Source organism: Nothobranchius furzeri, chromosome 9 (assembly GCF_043380555.1).
Source record: "Nothobranchius furzeri strain GRZ-AD chromosome 9, NfurGRZ-RIMD1, whole genome shotgun sequence".
Lineage (NCBI taxonomy): Eukaryota > Metazoa > Chordata > Actinopteri > Cyprinodontiformes > Nothobranchiidae > Nothobranchius > Nothobranchius furzeri.
Window position 1 is genome coordinate 74,850,792 of NC_091749.1, and position 21,493 is coordinate 74,872,284.

The 21,493-nt window shown below is 46.9% G+C and overlaps 1 protein-coding gene across 5 annotated transcripts in view; it reads right to left on the reverse strand.

Moving 5' to 3' along the window:
* Window positions 1–2,538: 2,538 nt before the first annotated feature.
* The window catches only part of insyn1 (inhibitory synaptic factor 1), a 61,377-nt gene continuing 42,422 nt past the window's right edge, over window positions 2,539–21,493 (reverse strand). For all 5 annotated transcript variants that reach the window (XM_015954113.3, XM_015954112.3, XM_070554566.1 and 2 more), the window contains one exon: window positions 2,539–3,475. In XM_015954113.3, coding sequence (XP_015809599.1) covers window positions 2,663–3,475 — 813 coding nt within the window. In that variant the 3' untranslated portion in view covers window positions 2,539–2,662. The remainder of the gene's footprint in view (window positions 3,476–21,493) is intronic.

A 21,493-nucleotide genomic window follows, 5' to 3' on the forward strand; every position in this document is an offset into this window, starting at 1 on the left:
ACTATGCAATAACTGTTACAGGAGCAGAGACGCCGTGGTGGGCTGTTACGGACGCGCTTTACCACAGCAGGGTTTCAGATGGACTATTAAAGGCCATGTGCATGAATAGATGTGCAGCTCATGTTGTGATAGACTGGTGACCCGTCCAGAGTGCCTCCACCCAGTGATTGTTGGAGACCCACACTGGCTCCCAGCAAGCCCTGACAGAGTCAGGTGGGTGAGTAAATGAAGTGACGCCATAATGGCGTCCTTGGGAAGGTCAAGCTCTGAATGGAGGGCAAAGGTCAGCATCAGCTACCAGAGTGGGAGTGCATGTTCCACTTGGAGACTTTTGTTTTGAACACTGAAATCACACAGAGGTGTGAGAGGCGTCTGCTCACAAAGCTGTTCCCTGGGTGGATTATTGGTCTGTGGAAAATAAATAAATAAATGAACTGGAAATAAAAGGGAGGCATTGAATGGGAACGCTCTATTTTCACCATCGGCTTTCCCTCCTGGTCCCGATTTTTAAATGTCAGTTCTTCGGGGCAACAGTCCTAATTTTTGTTCAGTAAATAGGTCTGACTGAGTTTTTGTTCCCAGATCCCGGGAGAGTGGCTCGCACGCTCAGCAGAGAGACCTCTCGCTGCAGCCTCCCTCTAACATATTGATCAGGAACGGCTATTGGCGCAGGCCCTGTGAATAAAACGCTACTCTGCAGAGTTCAATTCCCCGCCGGGCGACTGAATGAAGAGACAAAACCTTTTAGACTTTCTTTTTCTTTCCAAAGTGCTCTTTAGCTGCTGAGCTGAATGAAGCCAGCGGCCGGCGCAGAGAGGAGCACAAATTGAAATGTCACCGCTGTGGAGCACAACTTGTGACGTGTCGGTGTATCCGTTTTTCTACCTGTCGCTCACACGTCTCAGCCTCTGCAGCAGACCGAGGAGCCATCGCGATGAGCTGTTATAACAGCAGAAGGTAAACGGTGTTGTTCTCCGACTCTGCGCTCTGAGTCATCTGTTGACATCAAAGCGAGGAGGAAGCAGCTTGACGTGTGCATCTAGAGACGTTTCCCTGCTGGAAGCAATAATCCCCCTGACATTTGAAATTACTGGGACATGAAGATGGAACAATGTTTATACAGATTCAGCGTTTGGAGCGAGGACATTTGTGTCCCGCGACAGGAGCCAGGCTGTTCTTTTCTGTCTCTGAGACGGTTGTGTGCTGAGGGCTTGCTTCATACGTTTAACACTTATGATTGGGTGCATTTCACTGATTTGGTAAAAGTCCATTTGTTGTAAAATGAGACAGGCACTGGCACTGGTTCCACCTTGTTTGTGAAGTAATAATTCAGACAAAGTAAAGTTTGAATCCTTGCTCTTTTAGCCGGCTCTTGGAGCAGCCTCAGTTTGGAGAAACAGACTAAACCAGACCCAGCAGTGGGTAGTCTCAGAGATGTTCTGAGTGGATTTCTGCCGTCCTAAAGCATCAGACGGTCCGTAGCAGTCCAAGAGAATGTCTCCATACATGTTTCTATTGCCTTCAGTTTTGCACCACTAAGTAAATAACATCAGGAAGGATGTTTCTTATGATCACTCGTGGATAGAAGACCGATAGCCTCTGACCAACCAACCAAGTCAGGCGTGTCCAAAGTGCGGCCCGGGGGCCATTTCCGGCCCTCCGAGCTGTTTTATAGAATGATGAGGTTTGTCTCTCTGATGGGATGTTGATGTAGAGCACCACTTTCTAACAAGTTTATGTTCAGACTTTTACTTACGGGCCTAGTTTGGATTTATTTTCAAGAGGAAATTTAAAAAAAATTGTATGAAATGAGGCCTTCTCCAGGTCAGGGACGAGGTCCTGCCTCAAGAGGAGGAGTTGAAGTAAATCAGCGTGAGATCGATAGGCGGATCGGTGCTGCATCTGCAGTGATGCGGGCGTTGTACCGGTCTGTCGTGGTGAAGAGAGAGCTGAGTCAGAAGGCTACCGGTCGATCTACGTTCCTACCCTCACCTATGGTCATGAGCTTTGGGTAGCGACCGAAAGAACGAGATCACAGATACAAGCGGCTGAAATGAGTTTTCTCCGCAGGATGGCTGGGCTCTCCCTTAGAGATAGGGTGAGAAGCTCAGTCATCCGGGAGGGGCTCGGAGTAGACCCGCTGCTCCTCCACATGGAGAGGAGCCAGTTGAGGTTGCTCGGGCATCTGGTCAGGAGGAGATTTAGCTTTTCACCTCTCTAGAGAAGGAAGGCGGCCACATTTCCAGCCAGAGGCGTTAACGTGCCACACAGAGGGGCCAGCGTAGATCACCGTGTAACGGCTCCGTAAAGGTGCAGAAATACTGACGTGTGTAGGACGCAGAAATCCACTTTGTAACTGGCCTTGCCGTGACTAGCCGTTAGCACATCAACCCAGTGAGAATAAATCTGCTCCTCTAATCGGAGATTCCTGACCTCGCTACAGAAATCCAGCTGGAAGCTCTGAACTATCTCAACTTTGTGCTTTATCAGATTTCAGGGTTTCTCTGAGCTTCAGAAAGACTTTAGGTAGGCAAGAGATTTCCCATATATCATTTATTTATTTAGTAATTCATTTATTTGTGTATTAATCTATGAGCTATGTATTTAATATTAAATAATGCACAGTTCTCTTCAGGAGATGAATGAGAAACGTCAGGCTTCCTCAGTGGTCCTTGGTTTTCTGTTTGGTTGGGATATAGGGCAGTACAGTCTGAGTGCTCTTGTCCGAGACGGTCTGTGTGCTGCTGTTTCTTAAGAGTTTTTTGCTGCAGCCGGGATTTAAGAGACCTTTCCTGGGTAGTGTGTGAGCTCCTGTCATCCCCTTCACGGGCGAGGACCCGTAGGGAGGGTCCAGACAGTTGTGGAGGAGCGAGTGCTCGTAGGAAGAACGTTTGGGGGCAACCAAGCTTCCCAGGAGGCTGGGCTCAGAGTCGCTATCTGGAGTAGCACAGCCACTCTTGTCCTCTCGTAACTCCTCCTGCTCCTCCTCCTCGTCGTCGTCGCAGCACAACGCATGGTACAGGATTTTGTCACTGAAGCGAACCCTTTCTCTTGTGCCAGAAGTGCGGGAGGTCTTTTGGCTGTGCGTCGAGCTGCTGGCCTCCTCGCTGGATGAATCTGGAGTAATGATGCGTGGCCCGTTGTGGAAGGGAAGCCCACCGTTCATCTGAGAGTAGACTGAGGCAGTGCTGGGGGGTGGGGTGGGCGTCTGGGTCTGGGTGGTCTCACGGCCCATGTCCTGTCTTAGGTCCCCTGATTGCTCACTACACCGGCGGGCGGCAGCACCTGCAGCCTCTAGGTAGCTGCAGAACTCCCAGCTGTCCGAGAGCACGTCTGCATTGAGGAAGTCCAGTCTGAAGGCTTCACCCAGACCCCGCTCGCTGCTGGACGTGCTGCTGGCCGTGGCCACCGTCCAGTCATCTGGCTCCAGGTCAAAGTCAAAGTCAGACGTTAGTTTATCGATTTGACCCACCACCTGGAGAGGAGAGCACAGGAGAAGAGCTAATGAGACATTCAGAAGAGCAAACAGCGACGAATCCTTCAATTCTGTTATATTTAGCAAGGCTGCTTGGAGGCAGCAGCGGTGTAAACGTCTCCAACAGCATTTCACACACACACACGCACTCACGCACACACACATGCATGCACACACACACACAAACACACACACACACGCACACGCACGCACGCACACACACACACACACGCACACACACACACACACGCACACACGCGCACACACGCACACCGCTGCAGGGTGTATCACCAGTCACCACACACACACACGCACGCACACACACACACACGCAGGGTGTATCATCAGTCCCCACACACACACACACACACGCACGCTCACACACACACACAGGGTGTATCATCAGTTCCCACACACACACACACACGCACACACACACACACACACACTCATACACACGCAGGGTGTATCACCAGTCCACACACACGCATGCACACACACACACTCATACACACACGCACACACACACACTCATACACACACGCGCACATGCACATGCACACACATGCACACACACACACGCACGCACACACACACACGCACACACACGCACATGCACATGCACACACATGCACACACACGCACGCATGCACACACACACACACACACACACACACACACACACACACACACACACACACACATTTAGGAGTTACATAAATTATCGTCTATCTCAGGAATAAAGACAAGAAAGCATTTAGACGGAGCGAATCCACACGGAGCCGTTTTAACAGTTTCTGTCGAGTTTCTGTCGTTCTCCAGATGCTTTTCTCGCTCGACAGCACTCGTCTGCTCCCCCACTGGCAAGTTTAGCAAAAGCAAAGATTTATTCAAGGCTGCTAATAGATCTGTGTTTGCCTTTACAAGAGTTTTATCCGTCAATCCTAAATTGTTTGTTAATGTGTTTGGAATTGGTTTGATTTCCTCCCTGGCCTCCTGCAGACAGGTGTTTTAAATTGCCTCCATGCTAGATCAACACTAAATTAAATCGCCACTGAGATGAGGTTGTAACGCTGAAAACGTGTCGTGACTCATCAAAGAGGATCTGAGACAAAGACGAGGAGGACGGCTCACAGCGGAGGGGATGAAGCACGCGCTGGTTTGATTCCTGCTGTAGCTCTCAGCAGAAATCAGAAAGGAACCGGATGAATCTGAACCCACTGCTTTTCAAGCGTGCACTTGGAGCCTCGCATTAATTACAGCCTCTTGTAGGCCTCAACCAAAGGAGGAGCATTCTCAGCTGCTACATAACAAGCCAAAAGCAGTTCTAGATGGTTTCCCTCAAGTTTGACCTCAGCTTTAGAGATCAGCGGCCACAGTGCCGCTGAGCAGGCTTCCTTCAGTTTAAAGCCGTGCCCCCCTTTACTCGCCACCTCCATCAGCTCACACTCAGGGATGCTGCAGCTTGTAAACGATGCAGAAACCAGTCAGCAACGGAACACCGTGTTTGGGCTTTTCCGACATGAGCAGAGGGAAAATGTCTGCTTCTCCCTGAGATCTGTGCAGCGCAGATCTACGTCACACTGCCTCTGTGATGATTCGCAGTGCTTGCTTCTGTCCAGCTCTGAAGATCACCACATGAGTCTGATTGTACGACAACGCTAATCTTAGCTCTCCTTTGTGCAGTTTTAGGAGAAATTAGCCGTCAGATCCAGAGTTTCCTTGTTACGGATGTTTTCATCGTGTTCCTGAGAATCTGATGATGGACGCAGGAAAAGTCCAGATTCCTAAAGCAAAACCTACTCAGGCTGATGGTGAAAAACAAAGATAGTAAAACTATGAAACTAATGTGAATATGAAATATTTCTAAATCTTCCCACTGAAACTCCTGACGTCTGCAGAGGCTTTTGCTGCTGCTGGGTCCAGCCACCCGAGTCTGAACGGAGCCGTCTCACCGTGAGCACCACTGCACACCTCACCAGTACCTGGGCGCTGCTGTTCTCTTGGCAGAACGTCTGAATCTGCTGGTATGAATCCTCGAGTCACTCGGCCTGTTTGCTGTGTGATTTGCAGACTTTTCCTCGTGCAGCCATTAATGGAGAAGCCTCCCAAGGCCAGAGGGAAGACTAAGTGGCTTTGTTGACTTGATTACACAATTTAATTTAATCAGTGTATTTAAAAAAATATCAAGTGAATTTCACAGCATCAACATTACACCGAGACTGCAGCTGATTGGTGGTTATAGACCTCTTTCTGTTTTCCACATACTGTCACGGCGAACGGATGACGGGTGGCAGCTGCAGGGCGTCTGAGGGGCTAAATTAGTCAATAAATGAAAAATATCTGAGAGTTTATGCTCTAAACAAAAACATCCATGTCTTTATTTCCACTGATTTTCAAGAGTTACTGTAAATGTAGTCGACTAGGAGAAGGAGAAGCGGCCATGATGACTCTGCGACTACGTTAAACTAAATGGAGTCTGTCAGATTTCGAGTGAGTCAGAACTAAATGAAAGCGTCCCACAGGTTAGATTACACTGGCAACCATTAATAATGATCAAAAATAGATTCCCACAAAGAAAAAAAGAATTCAGAGAGGAGATAAATGTGTCTGACGTGGTGATTTCGACTGTGCCTGGTTAAAAAAATAAAAAGATGGATCGGTGCCATCCTAAAAAACTCCCATCTTAGAAATGCATCGCTGCACGTAAACGTGATGTCTTATAATATTTCACAACATTTTCTTTAACATAGTGACTGAAATGCTGTAAAGTCCCGCCTAACCGCCTGAGTCGAGTCACAAACAGCGTCCTACCATCTTAGCTAGCATAGAGCTAACGTTTAAACCTTCCACCACCTTTCATTTCACGGTGAATGCAGGAGAAGTGTTGATGTTGCTGCTGGACGTGAAGAAAACTCACCGCTGGAAAACTCAGGTAAAAACTGGCGCAAAGCTGATGGCGACAGGATGAATTATAAAACTTGTTTGGATTAAAAGATTTTAATGGTTGCAGCCGTTTTAGCACCTTCCCTGCAACCCCCCCCCCCCCCCCCCCCCCCCCCCCCCCACTGTCCACTCCTTGTTCCCTCCTCTCCATGACTGATGTCAAGTTGTTGTTGTTATTGTTGTTGTTAGCCTCAAGGGCAACATGCCGATTTTCACTTGTAAGTTGCTTTGGACAAAAGCGTCTGCTAAATACATAAACATAAACATAGAAAACATGCAACCAAACGTTTTTACTTTCAGCGACATTTCATAAGCAGCTAAAACCCGGTTACCATCCAAAGCTAAAGATGTATTTGGAATGGATACAACAATGTTTAAAAATGTCAGTGCATCACTTATCAATCCCATTATAAAAATGGTCAATCAATCCATAGATCATGGAGAGTTTCCAGTTGCATGGAAATCAGCCATTAAATCACCTATATTTAAATCAGGAAACCCACAACAAGTTTCAGATTACAGGCACATCAGCATTCTAACAGTATTTCAAGGTTCTTGAAAAATGGATGTGGGAGCAAATCAAAGACCGTCTGCAAAACAGTCCCTTTCAACTTCATCCATTACAATTTGGATTTTGACCCAACCACTCAGAGTCTGCCAAGTGTTTCTTTACTGACAAAATCAAATTACTACTAGATAAAAATAATGTAGCTGGGGCAATCTTTATTGATCTTAGAGAAGCATTTGATACAATAAACCATCGGATCCTACTGGCTAAATTATCATCTTTCAATACATCAAACAAGGCAATAAAATGGATAAAATCAAATCTGTCTGATCGCTCACAGTCGGTATGTATTCACAATAAGCAGTCCAAGCCCCTCAGTGTGTCAGCAGGCCTGCCACAAGGCTCTATATTAGCTCCTGTCCTATTCTGTATGTATATTAATGACCTTCCGCACGCGTGCCCTGATGTTAATATACACATGTACGCCGATGACACGGTGTTATATGTACATGGAACATCAAAACAAGAAGTAGCCAATAAACTCTCAAAATCAATGGTTAATGTCTCTTTATGGTTAAATCAGAGTGGTCTCCAACTGAATGTGTCAAAAACAATGGGAATGTATTTTACACAATCAAACAAGACAACAGCAGACCCAGGCATCATAGTTTCAGGACAAAAACGTCATGTTGTTCAAAAGTATAAATATTTAGGCGTACAAGTAGACTCCAAATTAAACTTCAAGTGAAGGAAACCTGTAAAAAAATAAAATACACCGTGGCCAACTTTCAATACATCCGTAACTCCATGTCCCTTCAGGCCGCTAAAACATATATGCACTCAATGGTTTTCTCCCACATCACTGCTTGACAACCTGGTCCCTGGCGGACTCGACAACTCTGAAAGCACTGCAGTCCCTTTACAAACAGACACGAGTGCTTGGCGAAAAGCCAAAACATTTTCACCACTGTGCCGTCCTATCAGAGCCTACAAACTATCTGCCCCCTTCCTGATTTCTTATCCTTTTGCATGTTTGTCACACAAAATGTTTCTGATCATCAAACACATTTAACCATTAGTCAAAGATAACACAAGTAAACACAAAATGCAGTTTTGAAATGATGGTTTTTATTATTTAGTGAGAGAACAAAATCCAAACCTACATTGCCCTGTGTGATAAAGTAATTGCCCCCTGAACCTAATAACTGGTTGGACCTCCCTTAGCAGCAATAACTGCAATCAAGCGTTTGCGATAACTTGCTACGAGTCTTTTACAGCGCTCTGGAGGAATTTTGGCCCACTCGTCTTTGCAGAATTGTTGTAATTCAGCTTTATTTGAGGGTTTTCTAGCATGAACCGCCTTTTTCAGGTCATGCCATAGCATCTCAATAGGATTCAGGTCAGGACTTTGACTAGGCCACTCCAAAGTCTTCATTCTGTTGTTCTTCAGCCATTCAGAGGTGGATTTGCTGGTGTGTTTTGGGTCGTTGTCCTGCTGCAGCACCCAAGATGGCTTCAGCTTTAGTTGACCAACAGATGGCCGGACGTTCTCCTTCAGGATGTTTTGGTAGACAGTAGAATTCATGGTTCCATTTATCACAGCAAGCCTTCCAGCTCCTGCAGCAGCAAAACAACCCCAGACCATCACACTACCACCACCATATTTTACTGTTGGTATGATGTTCTCTGTCTGAAATGCTGTGTTACTTCTACGCCAGATGTAACGGGACATTTGCCTTCCAGAAAGTTCAACTGTTGTCTCTTCGGTCCACGAGGTATTTTCCCAAAAGTCTTGGCAATCACTGAGATGTTTCTTAGCAAAACTGAGACGAGCCCTAATGTTCTCTTTGCTTAACAGTGGTTTGCGTCTTGGAAATCTGCCATGCAGGCCATTTTTGCCCAGTCTCTTTCTGATGGTGGAGTCGTGAACTTTGACCTTAACTGAGACAAGTGAGGCCTGCAGTTCTTTAGAAGTTGTCCTGGGGTCTTTGACCTCTCGGATGAGTCGTCTCTGAGCTCGTGGGGTAATTTTGGTCGGCCGCCCACTCCTGGGAAGGTTCACCACTGTTCCATGTTGTTGCCATGTGTGGATCATGGCTCTCACTGTGGTTCGCTGGAGTCCCAAAGCTTTAGAAACGGCTTTATAACCTTTACCAGACTGATGGATCTCAATCACTTTTGTTCTCATTTGTTCTTGATTTCTTTGGATCTTGGCGTGATGTCTAGCTTCTTTGGCCTGCTTCTGTGTCAGGCAGCTCATATTTAACCCTTTGGTGCATAATGGTCACTACAGTGGACAGGTACTCAAAATTGTTATTACTTTATTTTTGCTATTAAGCACAGCTGTTGAAGACTTTATTGCATGCGAGCCTCTCCGTTTGGACTTCAGAAAGTCAAGCCACCATATTTCATGTTCAGAATGCACGCTGTCCACTGAGATGGACATTTAATAAATTATGTGTAAATTAACAAAATGTTTAAAAAAATATTTGTTGAAATTTGTTTCATTCACACCTAAAAATGAATGAAAAAAATTGTTTAAAAATCATGGTTGAAGATCTCATAATTCATGCATCAGAGGGTTAAGTGATTTCTTGACTGAAACAGGTGTGGCAGTAATCAGGCATGGGGGGGGGGGGGGGGGGGGGCAATTACTTTTTCACACAGGGCAATGTAGGTTTGGATTTAGTTCTCTCCCTAAATAATAAAAACCATCATTTCAAAACTGCATTTTGTGTTTACGTGTGTTATCTTTGACTAACGGTTAAATGTGTTTGATGATCAGAAACATTTTGTGTGACAAACATGCAAAAGAATAAGAAATCAGGAAGGGGGCAGATAGTTCTTCCCTTTGTAGAAAGCCGAGTTTACAACTGGCGCAGGACTACAGATGAAGGCTAGCCGATGGCTAATCCTGGCATGTTTCAGCATGTCTGATGTTAACACGCGCTGTCCTGATTGGTAAATAAATTATTGATTGATTGATACAATTTCTGGCTTTAGCAGAAAAGGTTTGTTATTCTTGTCGTATGTTCAGAATTCAGATGGTCAGACTCATGCCGCCCTCGCTGTTTCAGGTTATTTAGCATCACGGCGGTTTTAACTGAAAGGGAACTGGAACGATGTGTTTTCCTCCCAGCCAGAGGTTGTGTGCAGAAGCAGCAGAGCCGAGAGGACGGACCAGTCTGGAAACGGACATTTAGCATCCCTGCTGCTTCGATGGAACAGGAAATAAGTTGTAGAAATGACAACGAGCCGAAACAGAAAATGAATTTCCTGCCTGCTGTTCATCCGCCCAAGTCCAGAGTTCAGGCACGTTTTCCCGCTATCAGGAGCTCATGGTTCATCTGTTGCTCAGAACAACGGATGATGAAAACAATATCTGATCAGCAAAATAACAACTTCCTGCTTCAGAAAGCTAAAGAGTAAATCTGATGTTTCACATTCTCCTCAGGAGGATTTAGAGGTCTGAGTTGGAGCGAGTGACAGGTCATAACTAGAGCACAGGCGCCTGACCCGTTCAAGCAGCTCTGATGAATCACCATCTCGACACGCCCTCTGGTTACGATGCAGCGATGGCCGCCCCCTGCTGAGTAGAGGCGGCGTCAGAGCGAAGCAGGAGTGAGGAGAAACTTCATTCATCTGACCATAAACACGGCTGAGCTGTGGTGTGCTGATCACAAACATGAATTCAATTAAAGGTCATCCAAAACATTCAGAGCATCTGGCTGATCCAGACGCGTCTGCGCTCTACGTTTTCTACGAATCCGACGCAAAATGAAGGTGTGGTTGTACTGTTGAGTGATTTCTGGATGTTTGATCCTGTTTTACTGCACACCCCCAGCCAGCATCCACGAGTCAACGGTGTTCACAGCACCTGATCAGGTGGAAGCACGGTCATTTCACAGCCTCAGAGGCTTTGAAAGAGAAGTGGCCTCGTTAGCATCGGCCGAGGGTTTATTACTGTACCTCCACACCTGTCTGAGATGATTGGGCTGGGTAATTGAGGGTCAGAGTGAAAGAGAGCCGTTTGAGCCTCGTCTGTGACAGAACGTTAGAGTGATGGCGATGACGGTCCTCAGTAATCTCGCGCAGGACCACGGTCAGTAATGTGAAAGCTCGTGAAGAGCCAGAACTGTGATTTAGGAAATGGACTCGCTGCCTTGACTGTTATTCAGGCCCTGACACGAAGCCGACTCGTTCATATAGTGATTATTTTTCCAGACAAGACATTAGAAAGGACATGACGTGAACATGATTACAGTCCTGCTGCCAGACCTGGCTCCTGAAGCTCTGCTGCAGCTTGACTTGGCTTCATCCCTCAGACCCGCGGCTCCTAAACTCTCCAGCGTGTGACCCAACACAACGGCTGCTGATGAAACTCACACGCCCAAACGGGACTGCAAACCGGTGAAACACACTCATGCTTGGGGGAAAATGTGCTACAACTGTGGGCGACGGTGGCACAGGAGTTAAGAGCTCGTCCCATAATCGGAAGGTTGCAGGTTCGAGCCCCGCTCAGTGTGTCGCTGCCGTTGTGCCCTTGGGCAAGACACTTAACCCACATTGCCTGCTGGTGGTGGTCGGAGGGACCGGTGGCGCCAGTGCTCGGCAGCCTCGCCTCTGTCAGTGCGCCCCAGGGTGGCTGTGGCTACACGGTAGCTCATCCCCACCAGTGTGTGAATGTGTGTGTGAATGACTGATTGTGTTGTAAAGTGCTTTGGGGGGTTCCAGGGCTCTAGAAGGTGCTATATCAAATACAGGTCGTTTAGCATTCACCATAACTGCACCACCATGCAGCCGTTACCAGTGATCAGCTTTAAAACCGTTCTTATTGATTATGTCTGATTCCAACGGGTCACTCTGAGTGTTTCATGCAGGCAGAACATGAGAATAGTCTCCTACACCTATCTCCTGCAGTAGCTTCTGATAGAAAACAGACGGTGAAACTCTAGGATAGAAAATCCTGACAGATCTACGTCACCCTGTCACTAACGTTCATGCACTCACCCATCTGGACTCACGACGGGGAAGGCTGTTGTTGGTTTAGTCCAGGAAACAGCAGAGAACGTCTCGACTCAGAGAAGCTAACTGTTAGTATTCGCTACTCCACCACACAGCAGAACTCCTCCAGGCTTGTGTTATTTGTGGAGATAAAACCCTTCCGCTACACCCTCCATCTACACCGCAGACTTAGAACACCAACAGCTGTGTCCGGCAGATGTTCTCAGACGAATCTGCGGCTGTTGGCCTGCTCACTGACGATGATGCTGCGGAGTACGGAGGACTGCTGCAGAACTTTGTGGAGTGGTGTTAGCCAAACCACCTTCTGATCAATGCGAGGGAAATAGAGGAGATGGTGGTGGATCTGCGACGACGCTGGCCTGCTGCTCCTTCACCGGTGAACATCCAGAGAACACTTACTGAGAGAATGGAAACCTACAGATACCTGGGTGTTCACCTGAACAACAGAGGCTATATTGTTTGCTCCAAGCAGACATTGTGACTCTTCCCTAACTGACTGTGGGTCATCTAATGGCCAGCTGACTACATCGGTGACTAATCTTGGTGTTAAACTGGATAGCGCCCTTAGTTTTGACACCCACATCAATGGAGTGATCTCCTCCTTTTTCCACCTTCGTCGGCTGGCAAAGATCAAACCATTTCTGTCACGTCATGATCTTAAGACGGTGGTCCATGCTTTTATTACGGTGCGATTGGACTACTGCAACTCTGTTCTATTCGGTGTGAGCAAGAGCTCAATAGGCAGGTTGCAAATGGTCCAGAATGCTGCTGCCAGATTTTTAGAGGGCAGGCGCAAGTTTGACCACATTACTCCTGTCCTGGCTGCGCTTCTTTGGCTGCCCGTTGATGTTAGGATTCATTTTAAAATACTTTTACTAGTTTTTAAAACGTTAAATGGTTCAGCCCCTCCTTACTTGGTGTCACTACTTCAACCGTACACCCGTTCACGGTCACTCCGCTCGGAGAACTTCATGATCCTCTCGGTCCCAAGAACGCGCCTAAAGACGCGTGGTGATAGGGCGTTTGCTGTGGCAGGTCCTAAGCTTTGGAACGAGCTTCCTCTCAGCATAAGGGCCTCCACCTCTGTTGTGGTTTTTAAGGCAAGGCTAAAACCATATTTTTATGATCTGTCTTTTAACCTTTCTAACTAGTTTTATTGTTTTACTTATAGCGATCTGTGTACTCACTGTATTTTTATCTGTATCTGTTTCTGGACTTAATGTTTTATGTTTTTATTTGATCAGTGTAGCGCCTTGGTGGCATCTCTTTGCCTGTAAGGCGCGATTTATAAATAAAGTTGAGTTGAGTTGAGTTGAGTTGGTCTCACACACACGCACTGCACAGGAAGGGCCAGAGCAGGCTCCGCCTCCTGAGGAGACTGCAGTCCTTTGGAGTGAAGGGGACACTCCTGTAGACTGGGGCTGTATCAAGTAGTCGACTAGTCGACTTCACTGCCCTGTAGTGACCTTTTATACCTTTCAGCGACTAGTCGCTGTCACGTGATGATGACCGACAGCAGGTGACGAGCCCCTGCTCGAGCCCCCCTTTACCCTCTTGTAATTTAACCTTCCCCTCACCCCCATCCTAACCTTAACCAACTTGTGCATGCACGCCTAACGGGAAATGTAGACTGACCTACTGGGTAAAGGTTAGGGTGGGGGTGAGGGGCAGGTTAAACAGCAAGAGGGTAAAGGTCACAATTCGGTAAAATTTCCGTTTTACCGCGGGCGTCAGAAAAAAACGCTCGGTCACCCATCGTCAGTTTTAGCCGCTTCAGGTGTATGACGTCATCAGGATAGTCAAAGTCGAGTGGACTTTCATTACTTGACTGTCGACTTTAAAACAAATGAAGTGATGCAGCCGCTACTGTAGACCTTCTGTGACTCTGTGGTGGCATCGGCAGCCCTCTGTTGGAACAGCAGCATCACAGAGAGAGAGAGAGAGAGAGGAAGAAGCTGGACAGGGTAATCAAGAAGACCAGCTCTGTCCTGGGCTGTCCTCTGGACTTTGTACGAGAGGTGGGGGACAAGAGGGGTCAGATCCATGCTGGACCACCAGTCCCACCCCTGCAGGAAGCCCTGTGTGCTCAGGAGAGCAGCTTCAGGGACGGGCTGACCCACCTCGCTGTGTGAAGGAGAGATACTGCAGGTCCCTGCTAATGGAACCCAAACGTTCCACTACGAAGGTCATCACCTTTCACAACACGCAGTACGTACTACTACTAATGTTGCTGTGTGCAATAATGACCCTAACTTACTACTCTACTCATGTGGGACATCTTTTGTGTGCTGCTCTAGTGCACTTGAGCCGTTTCAAAAATGCTAATTTACCCTTGAGGGACAAATAAAGCTAATCTTTTCTCATCTCTTCTCATCTCTTCTCATCTCTTCTCTTCTCTTCTCTTCTCTTCTCTTCTCTTCTCTTCTCTTCTCTTCTCTTCTCTTCTCTTCTCTTCTCTTCTCTTCTCTTCTCTTCTCTTCTCTTCTCTTCTCTTCTCTTCTCTTCTCTTCTCTTCTCTTCTCATCTCATCTCATCTCATCTTATCGTATCGTTAGCATCTTAAATAACAAAATAATGAATTGATATAATTTGTGTAACATTTGATCCACTTTTGATCAAAACTGATAAAATACCTGCTTTTTCTGAAGAAAAAAGTTTGTTTTTCATCTAAACAGAGCTGCTTTTTATTTTTATTTATTCGTGGGTTTTGCTAATTAGCATTCTGAGGAATCTCGATGACTCTAAAAAAATACACACAGCAAATTTTCCTTTGAGCACACTTGTCCTGAAATAGGATTGGAACGGACCTTGGTGACGTCTCTGGGGACGTGAGTACACACGTTTACACTAAATATGTCGGCAGCACATCAGCATGGGTATCGGCAGAAGAAAACCCACTTCGGTCCATCTGGAAGTGTGATGTTGTTATTATCCGAACCTCTCGCGTTGCCTTTCTAACTTCCAGCTCTGCATGATCGGGTTTCATCTCCACACTCGTCTTGCTAATTGAAACATACTGGGACATCACAAGGAGCAGAGGTTGTTTTAAAAACCGTCCGAGGTCACGGAGCGTGAGGATTGTGGAGTTAAAGTGGCTCAGATGAATCCGAATTTTAACACATCTCATTACGGTCTGATGTGTGTTAATGACATTCTGGTTTGTGTTTGCTGCCGAGTAAACAGATGGAAGCCGCCTTCCTTTCCAAGTCTTACATAAAAGTGCATCTTTAACGTGTTTCTAATGATGTGGCCGTGTTTCTATATTCATATTCTAGTATTTAGCAGCAAATAAAAGCAGCTTTGCGATGTGACGTCTGTAATGATGGAGGTGGTGCATGTGTAAAAAATGAACCAGGTGTGATTCACTGAAACAAACACCCTGGGTGGGTTCATCTGAGGCCGGTGAACTCTCCGTGGACCGCTTCATTACTCTGTTGAAGCGCGTTCTCTCCATCTGTTACCGTTCAGCCATTCTCACCGGAGTCCCTGTTCAGAGCTTGTTTGGTTATTATGCAGCATCCTGCATGGCTTAGCTTGTTTTTTCAAGGAAAATCTGAAATGTTCATTTGAGCCCTTCAAATAAATCAAAACAAGCATTATTCCTTTCTCAACATGCCTCAGAAGATTTCCGTCCCACCCCCCCACACTGCTGTTCCTGTTCTGGAAGCATTTATTGCCACTTTGAAGGTCTCAGCAATTATCAAAATGGCCCTGCATGCTGGCTCCGTGAGTAAATCAGTCACAAATATTGTTTTATTGCTGTTAACTCCAGCAGCTCTGCAGCTTTTTTCTGTCCTCCTTTCCCCTCAATTTAATTCTCCTCAAGACAAGAGCAGGGATGCGTCCTAGCCACTTACGTTGTTGTGATATGGTTTATCTTCTCCTCCAGAAGCTAATTCATCATCCCCGTCTCACTCTGAAAGAACATATTTGCTGTTTTCCTAAGAAACAAACTGTCCAGACTCCCGTAACCATTTGCAATCTCTTCCAGACATCTTCTTCTGTCGTGGATGAAGCGGCGTTTGAGGACCTTACATCAGAGAACTCAACCAGTCTGCTCACAAACAGCTCGGACCACTACAACTACAGCTCAGAGCACATCCGTGTGTGTGTGTGTGTGTGTGTGTGTGTGTGTGTGTGTGTGTGTGTGTGTGTTGCACATCTGTGAACCCACAAAGCTGCAAGAGAGACACACGAGAACCTGGCTCAGAGATCGATCATCAGTCAATAAATGAGCCTAAAGTAATCTTGATATTTCAGCTTAAACTGGGTGATCGTCGACTCTTCTGTGGCGCTCAAGGAGCAAACGAAACAGAGCTGGGGCAGAAAGTCCGTTAAACAGCTTCGGATGTGATTCTGCATCAAACATGCCGATAGAAAACAGATGTTTTCATTTAAATCTGCAGTAGGCAAACAGAAAGCCCACGGACTCACACTCATCATGCATGATGGATCAGAGACAATAGAGCATGAATGAGTACTTCTAGTGTTTCTACCTGCAGGCTGCAGAGAAAATGGCTGCTTTATAACTAAACATGTTCTCTCCATCATCACAGCTGATGGAGAAACATCTCCTGACCGTGGACTGAACGAGGCAAGTGAAGCTCCTCCAGCTGCTGCTCTGCTCTTCGTTAGCACATCAGATCTCCACCGTTTGTTTCTGCTGACACGTCAGCGGGGCCAGTCCCTTCTGCTTACCCTTCAACTTAAGTGTATTTATTGGGGTTCATTTACCAACATGTTGACTGCAGAGATGCAGCAAGTGGGTGAGTGGACGGCTTACTGGAAAGCCAGGGGCTCCTGACTCAGGTCGGGCGATCTTGATTGGCGTTGTGTGGTGTTGGGACAGGGATCAAGTGTCCTCTGAAATGTTCAATGGAAGCATTTGGTGTATTTATCCAGTCATGAGAGTCGCTGTAAGCTCAAGACTTCATTAGGCACAAGCTTTTTCATCCGTTTCCCAGAAAGAAACACACTTATCGTTCTGGAGGCCTTAGAGGCTAAACAGCATGCTGAAGAGTGGCCAGCGCCTCCTGACGACTCCCTAATCAGCAACGTCACCGTACAAAGGGCCTCATTATTCCTGCAGGGGTCTAAAAAAAGGTAGGCCTCATCAGTCCGCTAGGTTCTGGGATCCAGCAACATCCTTTCCCAAATTCACATCATTAGACTGGACAGACTGGTTCAACAGCTGTAGGGCAAATCTGGGAGGTTTATGCCATCGGCCTGGAGAGGTGATGGGCTGTACAGCCATGGAGGCAGCAAGATGGAGGCAGCACATGCAGCATGTGTTGTTACTGGCAGAGCACACTGATCATTTATTGAGGTTCTCCTTCACGGATCCAATCTGTGCTGAGAGGCCTGGTGCTGGTAATGACCAGAAAAAGATGGCAGGGCCACGCTACAGGGCTCCTCAGCCTGTCTGTGTCCCTGAGATAGCAGGCGGCTTAGGCCTGCACACTGCTGCGTCATGCTGCTCACATGTGAGGAAAAAACATGCATGGAGAGTATCCAGGTCACAAGTCCATGTCACAAGTCCGTGTCCTCTTGCAGGTGGAAGCATGAAGTTGCAGCTGATCATCTAAAGTAGACGTGTTCGTGCCTGCGGAGGGTTAAATAGTGCATATATGTGACCCACGCTGGAACGGTGGGGAGAAGTCTTGGGCGGATAGGAGCGGGAAGCGGGAACTGGTTCAGTCCAGTCAAGCAGCAAATCCTTCATCCCAATATCTCCAACTTCCAGTTTGTCTCCAGTAGGACCGGAAAGACAAGCAGCTGCAAGGAGCAATGGAACAATCAAACACAAGAGAGTTTCACGCCAACGTGGTTTTCCTGATGATTACTCCTAATATCTGTAAAGGAAGGCGTTTTTAGAGTCCTAAGCTCCAATTAATTTGATTTTTCACCAAAACAAAGTCTGAAATACTTATTTCTGGGGCGGTAAATCGGTGTAAACATGTTAGCGTACAGAAATATAACAGCGTGATGTAAGCAGATTTCCAGGCTGTCAAAGCGGCGCAGCATCAAACGAGCGGCTAATTCAGACTGAAACAATAAGTAGAAACATCTCATTACAGACCCGCTGTGCTGGAATAATTGATCTGTGTGCGTTTTGGGGTTTGGGTTGGTTATCAGCCGTGCACCAAAGCAAACAGCAGCAGCGGCAGTTCCCGGTGTCAATCAAATGAAACGATTTGGTCAGTAGATTGAAGCCATTAGGTTCAGAAACGGGAGGTTCTTGAGCTGCAGCCACAGCGCTCCTTCCTCGTGTGGTTTTCACTACAAATCCCCGTCTCGGACAGACAGTTAACACCTTTCGTGGTGTCTCCCAGTACCCCGACACGTGGCCTAGAAACAACTACAGCTGCTTTCACATCTGGACCCGCCCAGTGCGGGCCGGGCGGCGTCGCTCCGGCTGCTGCACCAGGAGAGTTTTGTTCACACTTCTCGGGAACGCAGAAATCACTGAGCATGTGGGCGGGGCAAAAGATGTGTGGAGAAATCTGTGGTGTCTTCCTTAAAGTCGCTTTCTGGCGTTTTCTACTTTCAGAAATGATGTGTGGTTTATCAGAAATCCGTGAAAGTGATCGTCGTCACCACGCCCACTGCCCTGCAGACCAATAGGAAGCTGAGCTGGCCAGAACTAACCAATAGCGTTAGACTACTGCTGGATAGTGGCTCTCACACCCACTGGTCCTCGGCCTCCTTCCTTACGGCTCGTGTCCAGTCTCAGGGTGCTGGATTCGGGAAGGAACCTTCCATGCATGGTGAGGAGCTTCCATGTCCTAACTTTAGGATGTTTTTCTTTCCATGATAGGTGCCGCACAAATTAACTTTACTCATTCGATTATCTTTTATCAGTCATGAGAATAAATGTAATAATTAGCATTTACTGTGTTTCAGACAGGAATCAGAGGAAGACACTCAGCTGCTAAACTCTTTGGAGAGCGGTGATTTCCATGTGAGATCTCCTCATGCTGATTGGATATTTACAGGCCCGGTCCGGCGCCAGAAACTCCGATGTTCCACGACTGAAACCAATTTGGCGATTACAGCTCACGCTGAAGCAGATTCGTGTTCACTGGTAGCATCTGGAGCTGTTCAGGAACTTCTTGTCAGCTGGTTCCACTTGCTAAACGTATTTCTATGGAACACACTCGTATCTTTAAGGACAACTCTCCCCAGACGTTTCGAGCAACATCTGAGTTAATTAGCTCTTCTCTTACAGTCACATTATCACTCATGTGCAGCCGCACACGGCCATCACCGCCGTCGTCGTAAACAAAGATGAAGCTGCAAAAACCCTCTCAGCAAAACGTTCTGGCTGCGTCTCTTAAACCAACAAGACAGTTTTCTATTTATAGCTGTCTGAGAAATGACTCATGAAGGGTTATCATGCAAAAGCTATTGCAAGCGGTCTCTTTTTGTCATTAAAAACCCGGCATGCCATGACTCCCATCACAGGTCTCCCTGCGCTGCTGACAGGCGATACCTCCTAACGACTGTTTTCAGAAGCGCAGCAGGATAAAGTGTTAATTCTCCATTCCAGGGGTGCAAATGGAGTCAGACACATCCAAAAATCAGTCATAACCGGCGGTACGCACAGTGTGGTGAAGCATTAATCACGTGTTTGTACGATCGGCCATTTATCAGCTGGAAGTCGTGATTCACAGAGGTAAAACAACTCAAATAACTCCCAGGAGGCAAGCTCTAAAGTGGAAACTCAAAACTAGAAACTCGGGAATACGGGAGGCGACAGGTGTGACACGCACACACACAGACACACACACACAACGGACCAACAAACACAGAGACAAGACAGGGTTTTATACACAGGGGCAGTGATCAGGAGCAGGTGTGTGGGAAGTGAGAGCTGATGGAAGACAGGTGAGACTAATGAACTAAATGTGGAGGAAACTAAATCAGAAAACCTGGGAGACAAACACAAACCTACACCTGTAGGACCGAAGACACCGAAGTTAAATAACCAGCGACCTGAAGAGTTACATAAGATAAGATAAGATAAGATAAGATAAGAGATAGAGAACTACAGATGAAGCTGGGACTCTGGCTGAAGGAGTTACAGCGACTGGAACCAAGAGCAGACACAAGGAGAGAGACAGGAAGGGGAACAGGCACACAATGTGACTGAAGAAAACTCACGGCGGTGTACAGCGCACGAGTCTCATCTCACCATCTCTGCTCACGTTCTGTTCACAACCAAATGAACTTAATATTTCATCCTTTCTCTGATGCAGTACAAATAGCCGAAGACAACAACTACGACGTAGTCGTGTTGTTTGTAGACGTCATCGAAGCACGACCGGCCAGAGCCGGGAGACCCAGCGAACCTGACCGTTAGCACGGGTGAGTCATCAACACGCCGCTGGCGTTCCTGGGGTGTCTTTGCCTCCAGCGCTTATCTTAATGGGAGTGTGCTCCATTTTCCCTCATGGAGAGGACTCATAAATCATTACCCAACAAATCTAACCCAATCTGCCACAGTGGAGCGAAAACACAAACTAAATAAAGTTAAAGCCCTGCTGCAGCTTTACAGGAGTCCTGGCACGCTGCAGGGATTATAATTCCCCTTCTGTTCCTTTGCTGGCAGACGGATCATGAACAAGCAATACTTTTTTATAATTACAACTGGGAGATGTTCTCATAAGAGGACATGTTTTTGTGACTAACAGAAAACCCCTTTAGCCTTGAAGGATTGCAGTGTTGAGATTCAGCTGGTCAGTCGGCCACATGAAGAGACGTCCACACGTCTAGTTTTTATTCTAATACTCTGATCTGGACAAACCTCTGGTGTCTCTGCCTGATTCTGCCTTACAGGACGACGGGGGAGGCACACAAACCCGTGGCTGCTCTATCAAAAATAACTGCAGATGAAATTAGTCTGCTGGTAGAATGTTTGTTTGAGCTCCCGCACCTGAACGGGTTTTATTTGGTTTGGTGCTCGTGAACCAGAAAACGTGCCCATATCGGTGTGAAATCACGTGCTTCCGCTGGTGGGTTCACAACGTTGTTCCCAGGCTCACTCAGCGGAGCAGACCGAGGCTTGTTGTGCCGACCACAGAACGAAGGGTTGTGCTAACCCTAACCCTAACCCACAGAACGAAGGGTTAGGGTGAGGCTAACCCTTCGTTCTGGGGTTAGGGTTAGGGTTAGCCCAACCCTTCGTTCTGTGGTTAGGGTTAGGGTTAGGGTTAGCCTAACCCTAACCCTAACGCCAGAACGAAGGGTGTTGACTCTTGCAGGCTTGCTCTTGTGCACGCTTTTCTGTCGGTGCAGCAAAAACCCGTCTGAGAGCCACTCATCCCGGGGTAGGTGTTTGTTCAACCATGCTGGAGCTGCTGTTGAGGTGGTGCAGCACCCCAACCCAGTAAGGTTGCAGGTTCAAAACCCAGCTTTGGCACAGACCCAAAAAAAATGTTGAAAATGTGGAAATTCATGGTGTCACTGATTTCACTGTAAAAAAATGTATTGTTATCATATTACCCAAACTAAATATATAATAGTCACTCATCAGAAAC